The 12,720-nt window shown below is 38.2% G+C and overlaps 1 protein-coding gene across 3 annotated transcripts in view; it reads right to left on the bottom strand.

The window, feature by feature from the left end:
- The window catches only part of LOC124605317 (nuclear receptor coactivator 5), a 154,113-nt gene that overhangs the window by 70,405 nt on the left and 70,988 nt on the right, over positions 1–12,720 (bottom strand). For all 3 annotated transcript variants that reach the window (XM_047136905.1, XM_047136903.1, XM_047136904.1), the window contains one exon: positions 5,945–6,094. In XM_047136905.1, the coding sequence (XP_046992861.1) occupies positions 5,945–6,094 (150 nt within the window). The remainder of the gene's footprint in view (positions 1–5,944; positions 6,095–12,720) is intronic.

Genomic DNA, 12,720 nt, shown 5'->3' on the forward strand with positions numbered 1-12,720 from the left:
TTTCCCTTGAGTCATGGGTGAGAAGTTTCCTGTACCTTCATTTCCATGTATAAAAGGGTAATTGTGTTGGTTATTTGTGTCATGTTAAAGGTTTTTTTTCAAGTAACACACAGGGCTGTATTTTTGAATGTGGTATTATATGTTAGTGAAAATATTTGTTTGTGTTGTACTGTTATTTGTTTGAGGTACTCCCTGGACAGTGTGCGATTCCTGGACTTTACCAGAAGACACCCTTACATTACAAATATGCTGTGGAGCTTCCAACACAGCATGGATCGCTGAAGGGACACTTCAGAGTAGGTGGTGTTGAGAATGGCTAAGGAAGAATGTATACTCAGAGATGTATAGACGAAATCAAATAGAGAAGCTGTCTGTCTGTTTCAGAGCAATTCAGGTATCCACACTGAAAGTACATTTGTAACTGTTTGCACAATAAATGTGATAAAGAATAAACAACGCTTCAAGTTTAAAACTTAATTAATATATTTTTACACTTTTGGCGCCTAGTATACTCTCAGTGGTACTACTTTGCACTTACTTTACCCCAGTGTTACCCGATTGCATTTTTCATTAATTTTTTTTACAGCTGTGCAGTAAAACCAGTATAATACGTAGCTTGTTCACAGCAATTTCAACTTTATTTTGCTCAGACTGGCAGAATGACTGACTGGTTGACTAATCGATTAATAGATTAGCTGATGTAAGTTCGGTAACAGTCAATATCAAACTGTGTGATAAGTAGTGTAATTTGGGAAAAAGTTCCCCAAGGCCATCACAGATTTTGATGAAATTTTATGTTAATGTTCACACTTGTTCTCAATGAACATTGGTACAATTTTACTTTCAGCAATTTAATGCTTGTAGAGATTAGTCATTTGTTTGACCCTATAGCGCACCTTTCAACAGTGCATCCCCCTGAGTTTTCGACAATTTTGAGAAACAAAATTATGCCATCCTGTACAACTTTGTACATTCTGTTGCATGAAATAATAATTAAAAAGACTTTGTGAGCAATTTTCACATAGACAATTTGAAGCAAAATCAGCCAAAAAAATGTCTGCCTTGAAAAGATGTTAAGTTTAGCTTTTTATATGGTATGGATACGTGCATGAAGCATCTGAAACTTTTCATGTGATACTCAAAGTCTTCAACTATAAAATATTATTCTCCTACTGCCTTCCAATAATTTTCAAACTCAAGTTAAATTTGAAGATTTTTTTTTTGTAAAAATGCCAAAAATGGGTACTTTCAGCCCACCCTGTCATTAATGACAAAGTGTTTTCTGCAAACACTTTTAAACCATTCTCATTCCAAACATCCTAAAAAATAATGACAAGGTGACGGTGCAATGAAAATGTGTCCATATTCTGCTGGTACTCAAATATGACATTTCTTATTTTTTACAATTGTTTTGTAGTATCTAAAGAAAGTAGCAGCACATGTCCTAATGAGGAGGAAGTGAGATTGAATCAGAAAATGAAAAATTGCAAAAAAGTTGTCTTTTTTATTTTTGAACATATCTAACATGTTCAGCTCTATAGGATTCTTTTTATAAAAAGTGAAAGGTAATTAATAATCTAAGATTTCTCTCTTTTGTGTCTCGAATAATTTGAGGTAGTCACTTGAGTTTCTCAGCATGGCTGTTTGCAATCTGTGAAAAGTGTCCTGGACCAGAAGCTCCATCATCTGCAGCTGCTGCTATTTCATACAGCATGATCCACAGATATTACTGTGTATCAGCATTATAACCACAACAATCAGGTCACTCTGGACACAAAGCAAATGGTGGTAGATGAATTTAATGAAGAATTATGAGAAAAACTTTGGAGTCTGTCAGGCCAATATTGCTGCTTGAAAGTCTCTCAGGTATGCAGTCGGATTGTTTGGTCATTGTAGAATGAATTTTTGATGGTGTAACGTGCTGTCATCAGGTTCCCCAGGTATGGACCATGCAATGTGCTCGCTGCAGTTGTGGGGGTAGCTTGCACTCCGGAGTCGAGTGGCAGTCCTCAGTCTGTGCTCCACCTTTGCCATGCTCTGTGTTCTGTTTCCACTGCGTTTGGAAAATTTTCAGTGCCAGAGCCCACAGTTGACTACGTTGAAATACACTGTCCTCAGTAGCTGGATTTTGATAGCGTTCTTGCATAAATAGTTCCAATAGTGGAATGTGTTGTGCATAATTTTTGTATCTTCGTATTTCATTTTGCAGTAGGTTTCAAGGCCATGTCCAGCAATTGCTGATCTTGTGGGCTGATGGAAGTCTGTGTACATTTTACGCTCCACACACTTTTCTTCGTTTGTGCAAATGCTTTGTCCAACATTTACATTCTTGTGCTCGTGTGGTATGTAACACACTCCACATTTCTGGAGACCCAGGTCAGTCCTTAAAAGGGACTTCGTCTTTGCCAGTGGGCGGTACACACATCTGATATTTTATTGTAAATTTCTGTTGATCTTTCCAGATAACTTGCCTGCATCTGGAATGTAAGCTATCTTTTTCGGCTGGCGTTTGTAGGGTATTGGCTGTGGTTAGATCTTTTGGTTGAAGGCACACTGAATTTGGTGTTCGCTATAGCCATTTTTCTAGAATACATCCCTGAGGTGGTCCAGTTCCAGTTTTATACTTTCTTCATTGCAGATAACATGAGCTCTGTGGACCAGTGTGTTGAGCAATCCTTCCCTTTGCGATGGGTTATAATAGGTAGAGTGAATGGTCAGTGTGGGTTTTCTTCCTATAGACATTGTGTCCCAGTGTTCTGTCAAGTTATCCTCGTACCGGAAAAATCAAGAATGGCAGCTGACTGCTTTGCTCCATCTTCATGGTGAACTGAATTTGGTTGTGGATAGAGTTCAGGTGTTGAAAGAAAATTGAAGCCCATCTTTCCCATGGGGCCAAATGATAATGCATCATCAACATACCTGTAAAAGACTGTTGGTTTTAATGGTGCTGAGTCTAGTGCCTCATCCTCAAAGTCTTCCACATGTACATTTTGGTCACCACAGGTGACAGAGGACTACCCAGAGGCAGGCCATCAGTCTGTCCATCAAAAAGAAAATATGTGGATGTAAGCCCAAAACTAAAAAGTTTGGTGAATGAGGACCCAAATTACTTTTCAATAAGTTCCAGTGATTCCTTGAGTGGAACTCTGGTGAAAAGTGACAACACTGAAACTGACCATGAGATATGAGTTTGTCATCTGAGTTTTCGGTGACGTTCCACAAACTGGACCAAGTTCTTGTGGTGCTCGAATGTGCCAACCAACGGACTCAAAACTAACATCAAGTGTTTCACAAGATGGCACGTTGGCATTGCTATTTTACTCACTATTGGTCTTCAGAGGTGTGTGTTCTTTGTGCACCTTGGAAGTTAGTTTTCACGTGGCTTAGATTACAGCCTTCCCAATGAAATTTGTTTAAAAGAGCTTGCGCGCACACACACACACACACACACACACACACACACACACAGACACACACACACACACAGACACTTAAAACTGGGCTCCCATTTTTTGCATTTTAACAAAAATCATCAGCTTTTTCCTCAATTTGTGAACTCTTGGAAAGCAGTAGGGAAATAAAATTTCATATTCGAAGACCTTTTGTTGGTAAGTTATCACATGCAACATAGGTTTATCATGCGCTTCCTTCCATAGATATAAAAAGTTAAACTTCACATTTTTTTCAAGCAGTTATTTTTTGGATGACTTTGCTTCAAATTATCTACATGGAAATTGTTCATTTAATCTTTTTTGATATCATTTCACTTAAGAGAATGCAAGAAGTTGTACAGGATGGCCTAGTTCTGTTTCTTTTAAGAAAATATTGCCAGACATATTATGCCTCAAAGTTGCCAAAAACTCTGGGATACACTGTCGAAAGCTCCATTATAGGGGTCAAGCAAATGACTGAACCTACACAAATATCAAACTGACACCCACGACACTATACCAACGTTTTTTGGGAATATGTGTAAATGTTCACACAAAATTCCATCAAAGTATGTTATGTTTATGCAGGAACCTCTAAACCACTTGGTACGTAATCATCCAATAGTATTACAGAATGAAAGAAGATAATGTAAAACATCTATATAAAGCAAGAGCAACACCAAACTTTGCTGACTGTGCTTTCCATATGAGAAACAAACACATGGCTCAATATTCTATGAACACATGGCTCAATATTCTATGTACCTACAATGATGCGCCAAAACATTATGATCACTGCCCACCACAAGTTTGAATGGCACATGGTGACACTGCAGGTAAGTGACGTGGTAAAGGAAGTATATAAGCAGAGCAGAGACTAACTAGGAATCCTTCTAGCAACAGCACAGGGACCCGAAAGGGAAATCCACATAAGCAAGAATGGGTAGATTGTTATGCCCACTGGGAATAATCATCTCGGAAATGGCAAAGCTGATCAGCTGCTTGCTCGCTGTCATGAGCATCTATGAAAAGCGGTTGAATGACGGTGAAACCACAAATAGGTGACAAAGTGTTCGACATCCATATCTCATCACAGAACATGGAAGGTGGAGGCTTGCTGCACTGCACTGAAAAGAAGGATAGGTGGTGCTCTGTGGCAGATCCGTTAACAGTGTAAATGCTGGAGCAGGAACAAGTCTTTCAGCGCACACTGTTTAGTGCACTTTCTTGAACCTGGGGCTCCCCAGCAGGTGATCTCTATATGTTTCCATGTTGACCCAACAATATTTTTTACAACTGCAATGGGAATAGGATCATCGAGACTCGACTTTGGATCAATGGAAACATGTTGCCTTGCCAGATAAATTGTATTTCTTCTTACACTACTCTGTCACCCAAGCAAATGGCTGCTTGAACCATGCAGCTGCCATGTGTACAGGCTGGTGGGGACAGTACTACGCAATGAGGGACATTCATCTGGGCTTCCATGGGATCTGTGGTAGTAACTGAAGGCACCAACCATGAAAACTGTGAACTACAAGAACATTATTACAGATCACCTGCATTCCTTCAAGCCTGATGTCTTCCCTGATGGCAATGGCATCTTCCTGCAGGATAACAGTCCATGTCACAAAGCCAGAATCTTGTTACAGTGGCTTGAGGAGAATGATGGTGGACTGACGTTGATGTCCAAATTCATCAGATCTGAACCTGATGGAACACATGTGGGATGCTATCAGGCTCCAGCTCCGCACCCACAAACCATAATCCCATAATTCACAGGAACTGCATGACCTGTGGGTAGACACCTTGTGACACATACCTCCGGAAATCTACCACGAACTTTTCGAATCCATGCAATTCAGAATTGCTGCGTACTGTGTTCCAAAAGTAGACAACAACTATTAAGCAGGTGATTATGTTTTGGCCCATCAGAGTATTTGTTGCACAAAGGATTATGTAATTATCACTAACAATAAAATCAACAGTACAATTATAACAAAAATAAGATGATAATTTTCAGTAATTTGCCAAGTTATTTAACATCCTTTTTCTTTCTTTTCCACACAGTAAACAAATACATAATCTATAAAATCATATCAAAAGTAATTTTAACAGAGTTTGGAGAAACCTCATCTGATGTGTGAGATGTATCTGTTATACTATTATGTAGCACAAGCTTCCATTTCAAGAAGTCAGGTTTCTCTTCTAACAGACTAGATTAGACACGAGGAGAAGGTTGTAAAGTAGGGGGACGGAGTGGAAGTTACAATCTGATGTACAAACTGCTGTCAAGAACTGACCTGACAGATGTAGCTGACACTTTACTTGAAATGGCCATGCACTTCCTACCAATAACAAAACAAACTAAATCAGTCCCCATACACTGACTGCATTAATATCTTAACACCTAACAATTATTCATTGTTTTGACACATTAGTAACAGAATAACAGTTATTTCACCAGTTTATTGGATAAGTACAGAAAACATAATATCAATTGCATTTCTTACCCAAAACTGCCAATTCTGTCGTCTCTTGTTGGACCGGGCATGAACTTATCTGTGTTTGGAAAGACACCATCATTCCCAAAACCAGTGTCTCGCCCACCATAATAACTGCGATCACGATCTGTTCCACCTTTATTTGGGTAACTCTCAAACCTAAGAAACAGTAAAAACACATCTCTTGTAATTTAACAGTCAAAATACAGAGAGAAATGGTTAAACTATTTGCAACTATTTTGGGTGTGCACGTGCGTGCACACACGCACACACTAATGTTTTCACACTGGAATGCCTGAAGTTACTTCACCCAAACTCATGGCATGAGGAATGGATGAAATGCAAAAAAACATCTGGTAGTGTTAACCAATAATTGTCATGGTAGCAAGGTTATTTGGTGACAGCTGCAGTAATTATGAAAGCCCCAAAGACAGGAATATGTTGAAATAACAAAATAATTAAAAAAATCATACAGAACTGTCAAATTAGTTATCAGTGTCACTAGGGTGATTGGCAATAGTTTCAATGATGGTCAGGTCCAATTTTAGTCAAATCAAATAAACGTAATTCCATAAAATATGAGGAATATTTTTTTAAGAAACAAACAGGACTCTGAAGAGCTTCCAAATACGAACAAAAAATGAAATAAACTGTTCTCTCGTGCCTTGGCTTTGGGAACTAGTCAGCATAATACAAATAACTTATCAACATTAGATAATGAGCTATTCTTAGAGAAAATAAATACTGCAAACACCACTGTGTTATTGATCTGGGTGATACATATTTCTGAACATGCAAACAATAGCATGTATTCTACATAACCTCAACTTCCAAAAATTATTTCACCAAGAAATAGGGAAAAACTGAAAATTGGAAAAACAAGAAGGTGAAGTGTACATACACTGGTTGGCTCCATGGAACCAAGGTGCAATTATCTAAGTTTGACATTGCATCTGCTTTGGGTGGGGGGCGATCTGGAAGTTATACTATTCTTGAAGAATCAAGTTATCCAAGATCGCTAGCAATTCTTTTTATTACTTTGATCGGTTTCGACAGTTCTACACTGTCATCATCAGATCTTGTAACATTATTAGTTGTACATGCTTGTTACAATATCAAAAGTCACACAGCGATGTTGTGTCAAATAAAACATGGCAGAGACCATCAGCTTGACACGATTTCTGCTGCATATTGCACTCTATCAATGAGAACCTTATCCATCTGCTGAAATTTTCTGATGCAACTTACTCCAAAAGTAAATCCGATATGCTGTAGCACTTTCACTGTACTAATGTTACCACCATTAACAGCAATAACAGAATCACAGACCCCCGTTTTAATGTCTTTTTCCAAACAAAAGCACTTTTTGGTTTGCAAGTCCATACGAGGTTGTTGAAAGACTCATTTGGATTCTGAGTCTGCCCACGTAGACACTCAACAACTCAGGATGTGCCATGTCTCTGTAAATGGGTTTTATGACTACTGCTGGGATGAAATGTTTCTGTTTCTGGCTGTATGAAGTATTGAGTATTGGGTGTCACGTCATTTGCACTACGAATCTGGTCTGGGAGTCAGAGTTGATGTAATGCTTTGCCATCTGTTGACAGTTTGTGGAAGAAGGTAACCCATACTGCCTAAAGCATTCTCAACAAACCATCAGTGTGATTCCTAAAGGCTGTCCCATATTTTAATTGTAATTCATCAATTTTGTCTGCTAGCCTACCCTTTACGGTTTTATGACCAGAAAGTTTCTTGTTTCTCAAACTTAGTTTCGATGTCCTCAGCATGGTGCCCATTCTCTTTTGGACGTGATGCACACGTTCCTGTTTTGTGATAATCTTATCATCATAAGGCTGAGCTGCTACAACATTATTGTATGCTTTTGAATCTCCATCACATAAGAATTCAGAATAGCACACACCTGTTTCATTCATGGATTGACTGAAAATTTCAAAAGCTGCAGAAGCCATCCTTCCACTACATGTTCCTCTATAGTTGCTTTCACAGATATGTTCTACTTGGTTCACTGATTTTCACTTATAACGTTTTGTCAGAATCTAAAACTCTAGTACCTTTCCAGTATCCGCACTGATCACCCCAACAGAATTCTTGGAACTTCTACGTACTACATGGGTTTATATTATGAAAAGCTACCGTTCTGTTTGCTACGGTGCTACAGATAGAATCAACATAATTTTGCCTCTGTAATACTGCAATCCACAGTCCTCTACATAAAAAGTTAGTAATTTTATTTGAGCTTTAAGTAATTCATGTAAATTTTTTAACTTTTTATACAGGTGCAAACAATATTTAAAAAGAAACAAATAAAATATGTGCCATTCGAATTTATATGTGATTTATGTATCATTTTATTAAGAAAACTGTAAATTTTACAATGGGGTACAAATCTGAAAACATAAAAAAATTTCTGTTCTAACTCCCCTTAAAAAATTACATAGCTGGATGTTGGCTGGAGACCTGGAAGTGCACCTAAATTCAATATCTACCAAATCAACTATTAATCTTTACATAAATTATGAAACCGTCACTAACTCAAAATACCATATTGTTCCAGAATGTAGATGTTTTGTTTATTTCAGGAACATCTGTACATGAAGACTGAATGGCTAGAAAATATTACCTTCTATAGGATAGACCATAACTCAGTTGCCCCTAGCAATCTTTAGATTTTGTTTTGCCTAGCATAGTGAAAGTCAGCTGTAAACTTCAATAGAGAGTATTACCAATAAGTCAGTTGACACTAGTAGTTGAAGTTATGTTGCTTGTTGTTATCTGGAGAAAAATGAATAGAAACTTAACTACAGAGCAGCGTGTATTTGATCTGCAAACATGAGTGAAACGTGACAATAACTACAGTGATTTTTGTCTTTTGTTTGTGGAACATTTCTCTAACATCCAATCTCCGTCTTGACAAGGTATTCTGAAATTAAATTGAAGATTTGAAGAGATGGGTCATTTGCAGAGCTTCCTCATTCAGGCAAGACCAAAGTCTGTTACTATTGAAGAGTGTCTCAATGTTGTCATACAATGTTTTGTGCAATCACTGACTATATCTCAAAAAAAGTGTTTGAGTATGGAATAGCAAGAACATGCCTTAACAATTCAGGAAAAGGTGATGTGAAGACCATAAAGGCCTACTTTGATTGAAGCCCTAGAAGAAGATGAAGTATGGAATTCTGAGAGTTGTACACAACCTGACAAGAAGCCCACCTCAGTTATACAAAAGCATTCTTTGGAGAAGCAACTTTTAAAGGTGAATGATAGAGCAAACAGATACAACTGATCCTATGAATGCCAAAGTGGCGACTGAGACAGAGTTAAACTTTCCTGGTGTGAATATATGGACAGGGATTATCAGCGATGGGCTAATCGGGCCTTACTTTTTTAAAGGTAATTTCAGTTCTGTAAATTACACATATATGCTTCAAGAAATGTTGTTAGAACTGGAAATGAGTCCCCTTTTTTAACATCTGCACCTAGTTAAAAAAAAGTTGATATGGTAACAAGATGCAGCACTCTGCAATGTGGTGTTATTGTGAGATACTTTCTAAAAGATAACATTGATGAATGAATTAGCAAATGAGGTACTGTAGAATGGCCTCCATGATCCCCAGACATCACACCCATGGATCGTTCAGTTTGGAATACACTAAAATATTAGGATGCGATTCTATGAGAAGGCTAGATTGCTACTCATCATGTACAGGAGATGATGCGCAGACAAGCACAACAGACGCACTGCTAAACATGTGAGCTCTGGTCAAAAGACCTTCTTATAAAGTAGGCAACACACTTTATAAGGCATCCTTTTGATCGAAATCTTACATGTTTAGCAGTCTTTTTGTTGTGCCTGTCTGCGACCCAACACCTTCACCATATGTTGCGTAGCAATTTATCCTTCTTATAATACCATCATTATTCCATCCTGGATTTTCCATTATTTAAAATATTAGTTAATTCTGTCAAGATTTATGATGCTGAGAATTGCAAAGAATGAATTCAAGCAGAGTCTGGAAACCTACAGTCATGGAAGGTTTGTGACAAACTCTGTAAATCTGTGTAGAAAAGGTGCAGCAAGATGTGGTTAGAACAACAGAAACCACTTTAAACATTTTTTAACACTTCATATATTTCTGTGTTGATGATAAATTTGTATTTGCATTTGTTTAGTATTATTGCACCAAACAAATTTTTGATGGCTGAGGTATGGCCCGCCCTGTATTGTGAGCAGCTTGCAGTTTCACAGTAGTACGCAAAGATCCTCTGCAGTTGTATCCATCAAATTGTCATTAATTTCTTTATGTATTAGAGCTACTAAAACTGTCATAAAAATAAAATAATATTGCTACACATAAATTAGAATAAGTGATCGAATTTTTCAATACAATAATTCACACTAGGACCACTGACGGAACACAAATTTCTTAGAACTACGTGCAGCCTGTACAGCAATCAATGTGGTGGCACCATTCAAAGTCATAAAAGCTGAACCATGTCAAAACATATATCTACATCTGCATCTACATCCATCCTCCGCAAGCTACCTGACGGTGTGTGGCGGAGGGTACCTTGAGTACCTCTATCGGTTCTCCCTTCTATTCCAGTCTCGTATTGTTAGTGGAAAGAAGGATTGTCGGTATGCTTCTGTGTGGGCTCTAATCTCTCTGATTTTATCCTCATGGTCTCTTCACGAGATATATACATAGGAGGGAGCAATATACTGCTTGACTCTTCGGTGAAGGTATATTCTCGAAACTTCAACAAAAGCCCGTACCGAGCTACTGAGCGTCTCTCCTGCAGTCTTCCAGTGGAGTTTATCTATCATCTCCGTAATGCTTTCGTGATTACTAAATGATCCTGTAACGAAGCGCGCTGCTCCGTTGGATCTTCTGTATCTCTTCTATCAACCCTATCTGGTACGGATCCAACCTATACAAACAAGAACCTTTCTGGCACACAGTTTTAATCTGCCATGAAGTTTCAAAATAGCACACACACTGCTGCGGAGTGAAGGATTCATTCTGAAAATCTGTACAACCACGTCAATTATATTTTGGGACCAAAATATAATCTAATGCATTAAGTCAAGCACTTTCAAAACAGAGATGTTATTATTTAGAAATGAAAATGTGGAAATCTGAGAAATGAAATTAGCTTGGTTCAACACAGTAAAATACAGATTAACATAATGCATCAATGGAATCATCTGTCATTTGACAACTATCCAAAAGTTACAAGACATTTCTATTGAAGGTAAATACAGGGTGTTTAAAAAAGCATATACGTATTTTGAATGCATATATTTACTAAACTTTAAGACATACGAATATGAAACTTTACGGACATATTTACAAACCTCTCAAGTTCAGATTATGGCCATGTTCAATATGTCCTCCATCAGCGACAAGAACAATACCACATCGATACTCAAATTCCACCCATACTCAGGCTAGCATGTCCTTTGTCACTGTTGTTATGGCAGTACAGATTTGGTTCTTCAACTCCTCCAGGTTCTGTGGGAGTGGTGATACATTAACGTTGTCCGTAACGAAACCCCAAAGGAAGAAGTCAGAGGGTGTCAGATCCGGTGACTGTGGAGCCCAGCTGAGACATGCTAAGTCACCAGCTCCTTGGCGACCAATCCAATGGTTCGGCAGAGTTTCTTTCAGATATTCATGCACTTGGCGACTCCAGTGAGAGGGTGCCCCACCTTGTTGAAAAATGAAGTTGTCTTCCTGCAGCCTTGGAAACAAGCAGTTTTGTAACATAGCGAGATACTGCTGACCGTTATGGTGTTTCCATCAAAGAAGACTGGGCCGTAAACAGATGATTCGGATATCACACGAGACACATTGACTTTGGGTGAATCTTGTACATGTTCAATGGATGCATGTGGTTTCTGTAGGCCCCAAATTCGAACACTGCGTTTGTTTACCTGACTACTAACATGGAAAGTCGCTTCATCACTGAACATGATGTGTTGTGCAAAAGTGTTATCATTGTCAATAGCATCAATAATCTCATTACAAAATGCCACACATTTGCATTTGTCATCAGTACGCAGAGCTTGTAACAGCTGTAACTCGTGCAGCTTCATAACCAAACAATGTCTCGAAACATGCCAAATTGATGTTGTAGGCATTTGCAACTCCTGACTGGCATGAGGAGTCGATTTTGAAGGACTATTTTGGAAAGCAGTTTAAATTTGTGCAACATTTTCTTCAGGAACACGAGGGCAGGACTCTTTCCTTTACATACACATCCTGTATCTAGAAACTGTCGAACACGAGGGCAGGACTCTTTCCTTTACATACACATCCTGTATCTAGAAACTGTCGACACCATCAGCAAATGTTCCACTCATTTGGAGGATCAATTTGGTACCTCAACCTGAAACGTCTTTGCACTGTAATCATGGAATTGCACTTCGCAAACTCAAGAACACAAAATTATTTCTGTTGTGAAGTAGCCATTTTAAACATATGACGGTTACCAAGCAAAACAGAAGACAACTGACATCTAGTGGCTATTAATAAAGACTAGACTATGTATTCGATTTGCCAATAGTCGAGGTGAGGCAAAGCAATCAATAGCTTAGACAAAATAATACTTTGTAATATGTATATTATTTTTGAAATGCCCTGTACTTGGCCTATATTAACAACATAGTACATAAAAGAAATTACGGTCCAAGATGTTTTATGGATGTCACTATCTAGAGGGACACTTGAGAATGGTACAAATGCTGAAACAAGCTTTTCGTA

This window comes from Schistocerca americana, chromosome 3, assembly GCF_021461395.2.
Source record: "Schistocerca americana isolate TAMUIC-IGC-003095 chromosome 3, iqSchAmer2.1, whole genome shotgun sequence".
In the NCBI taxonomy this organism is placed as follows: domain Eukaryota; kingdom Metazoa; phylum Arthropoda; class Insecta; order Orthoptera; family Acrididae; genus Schistocerca; species Schistocerca americana.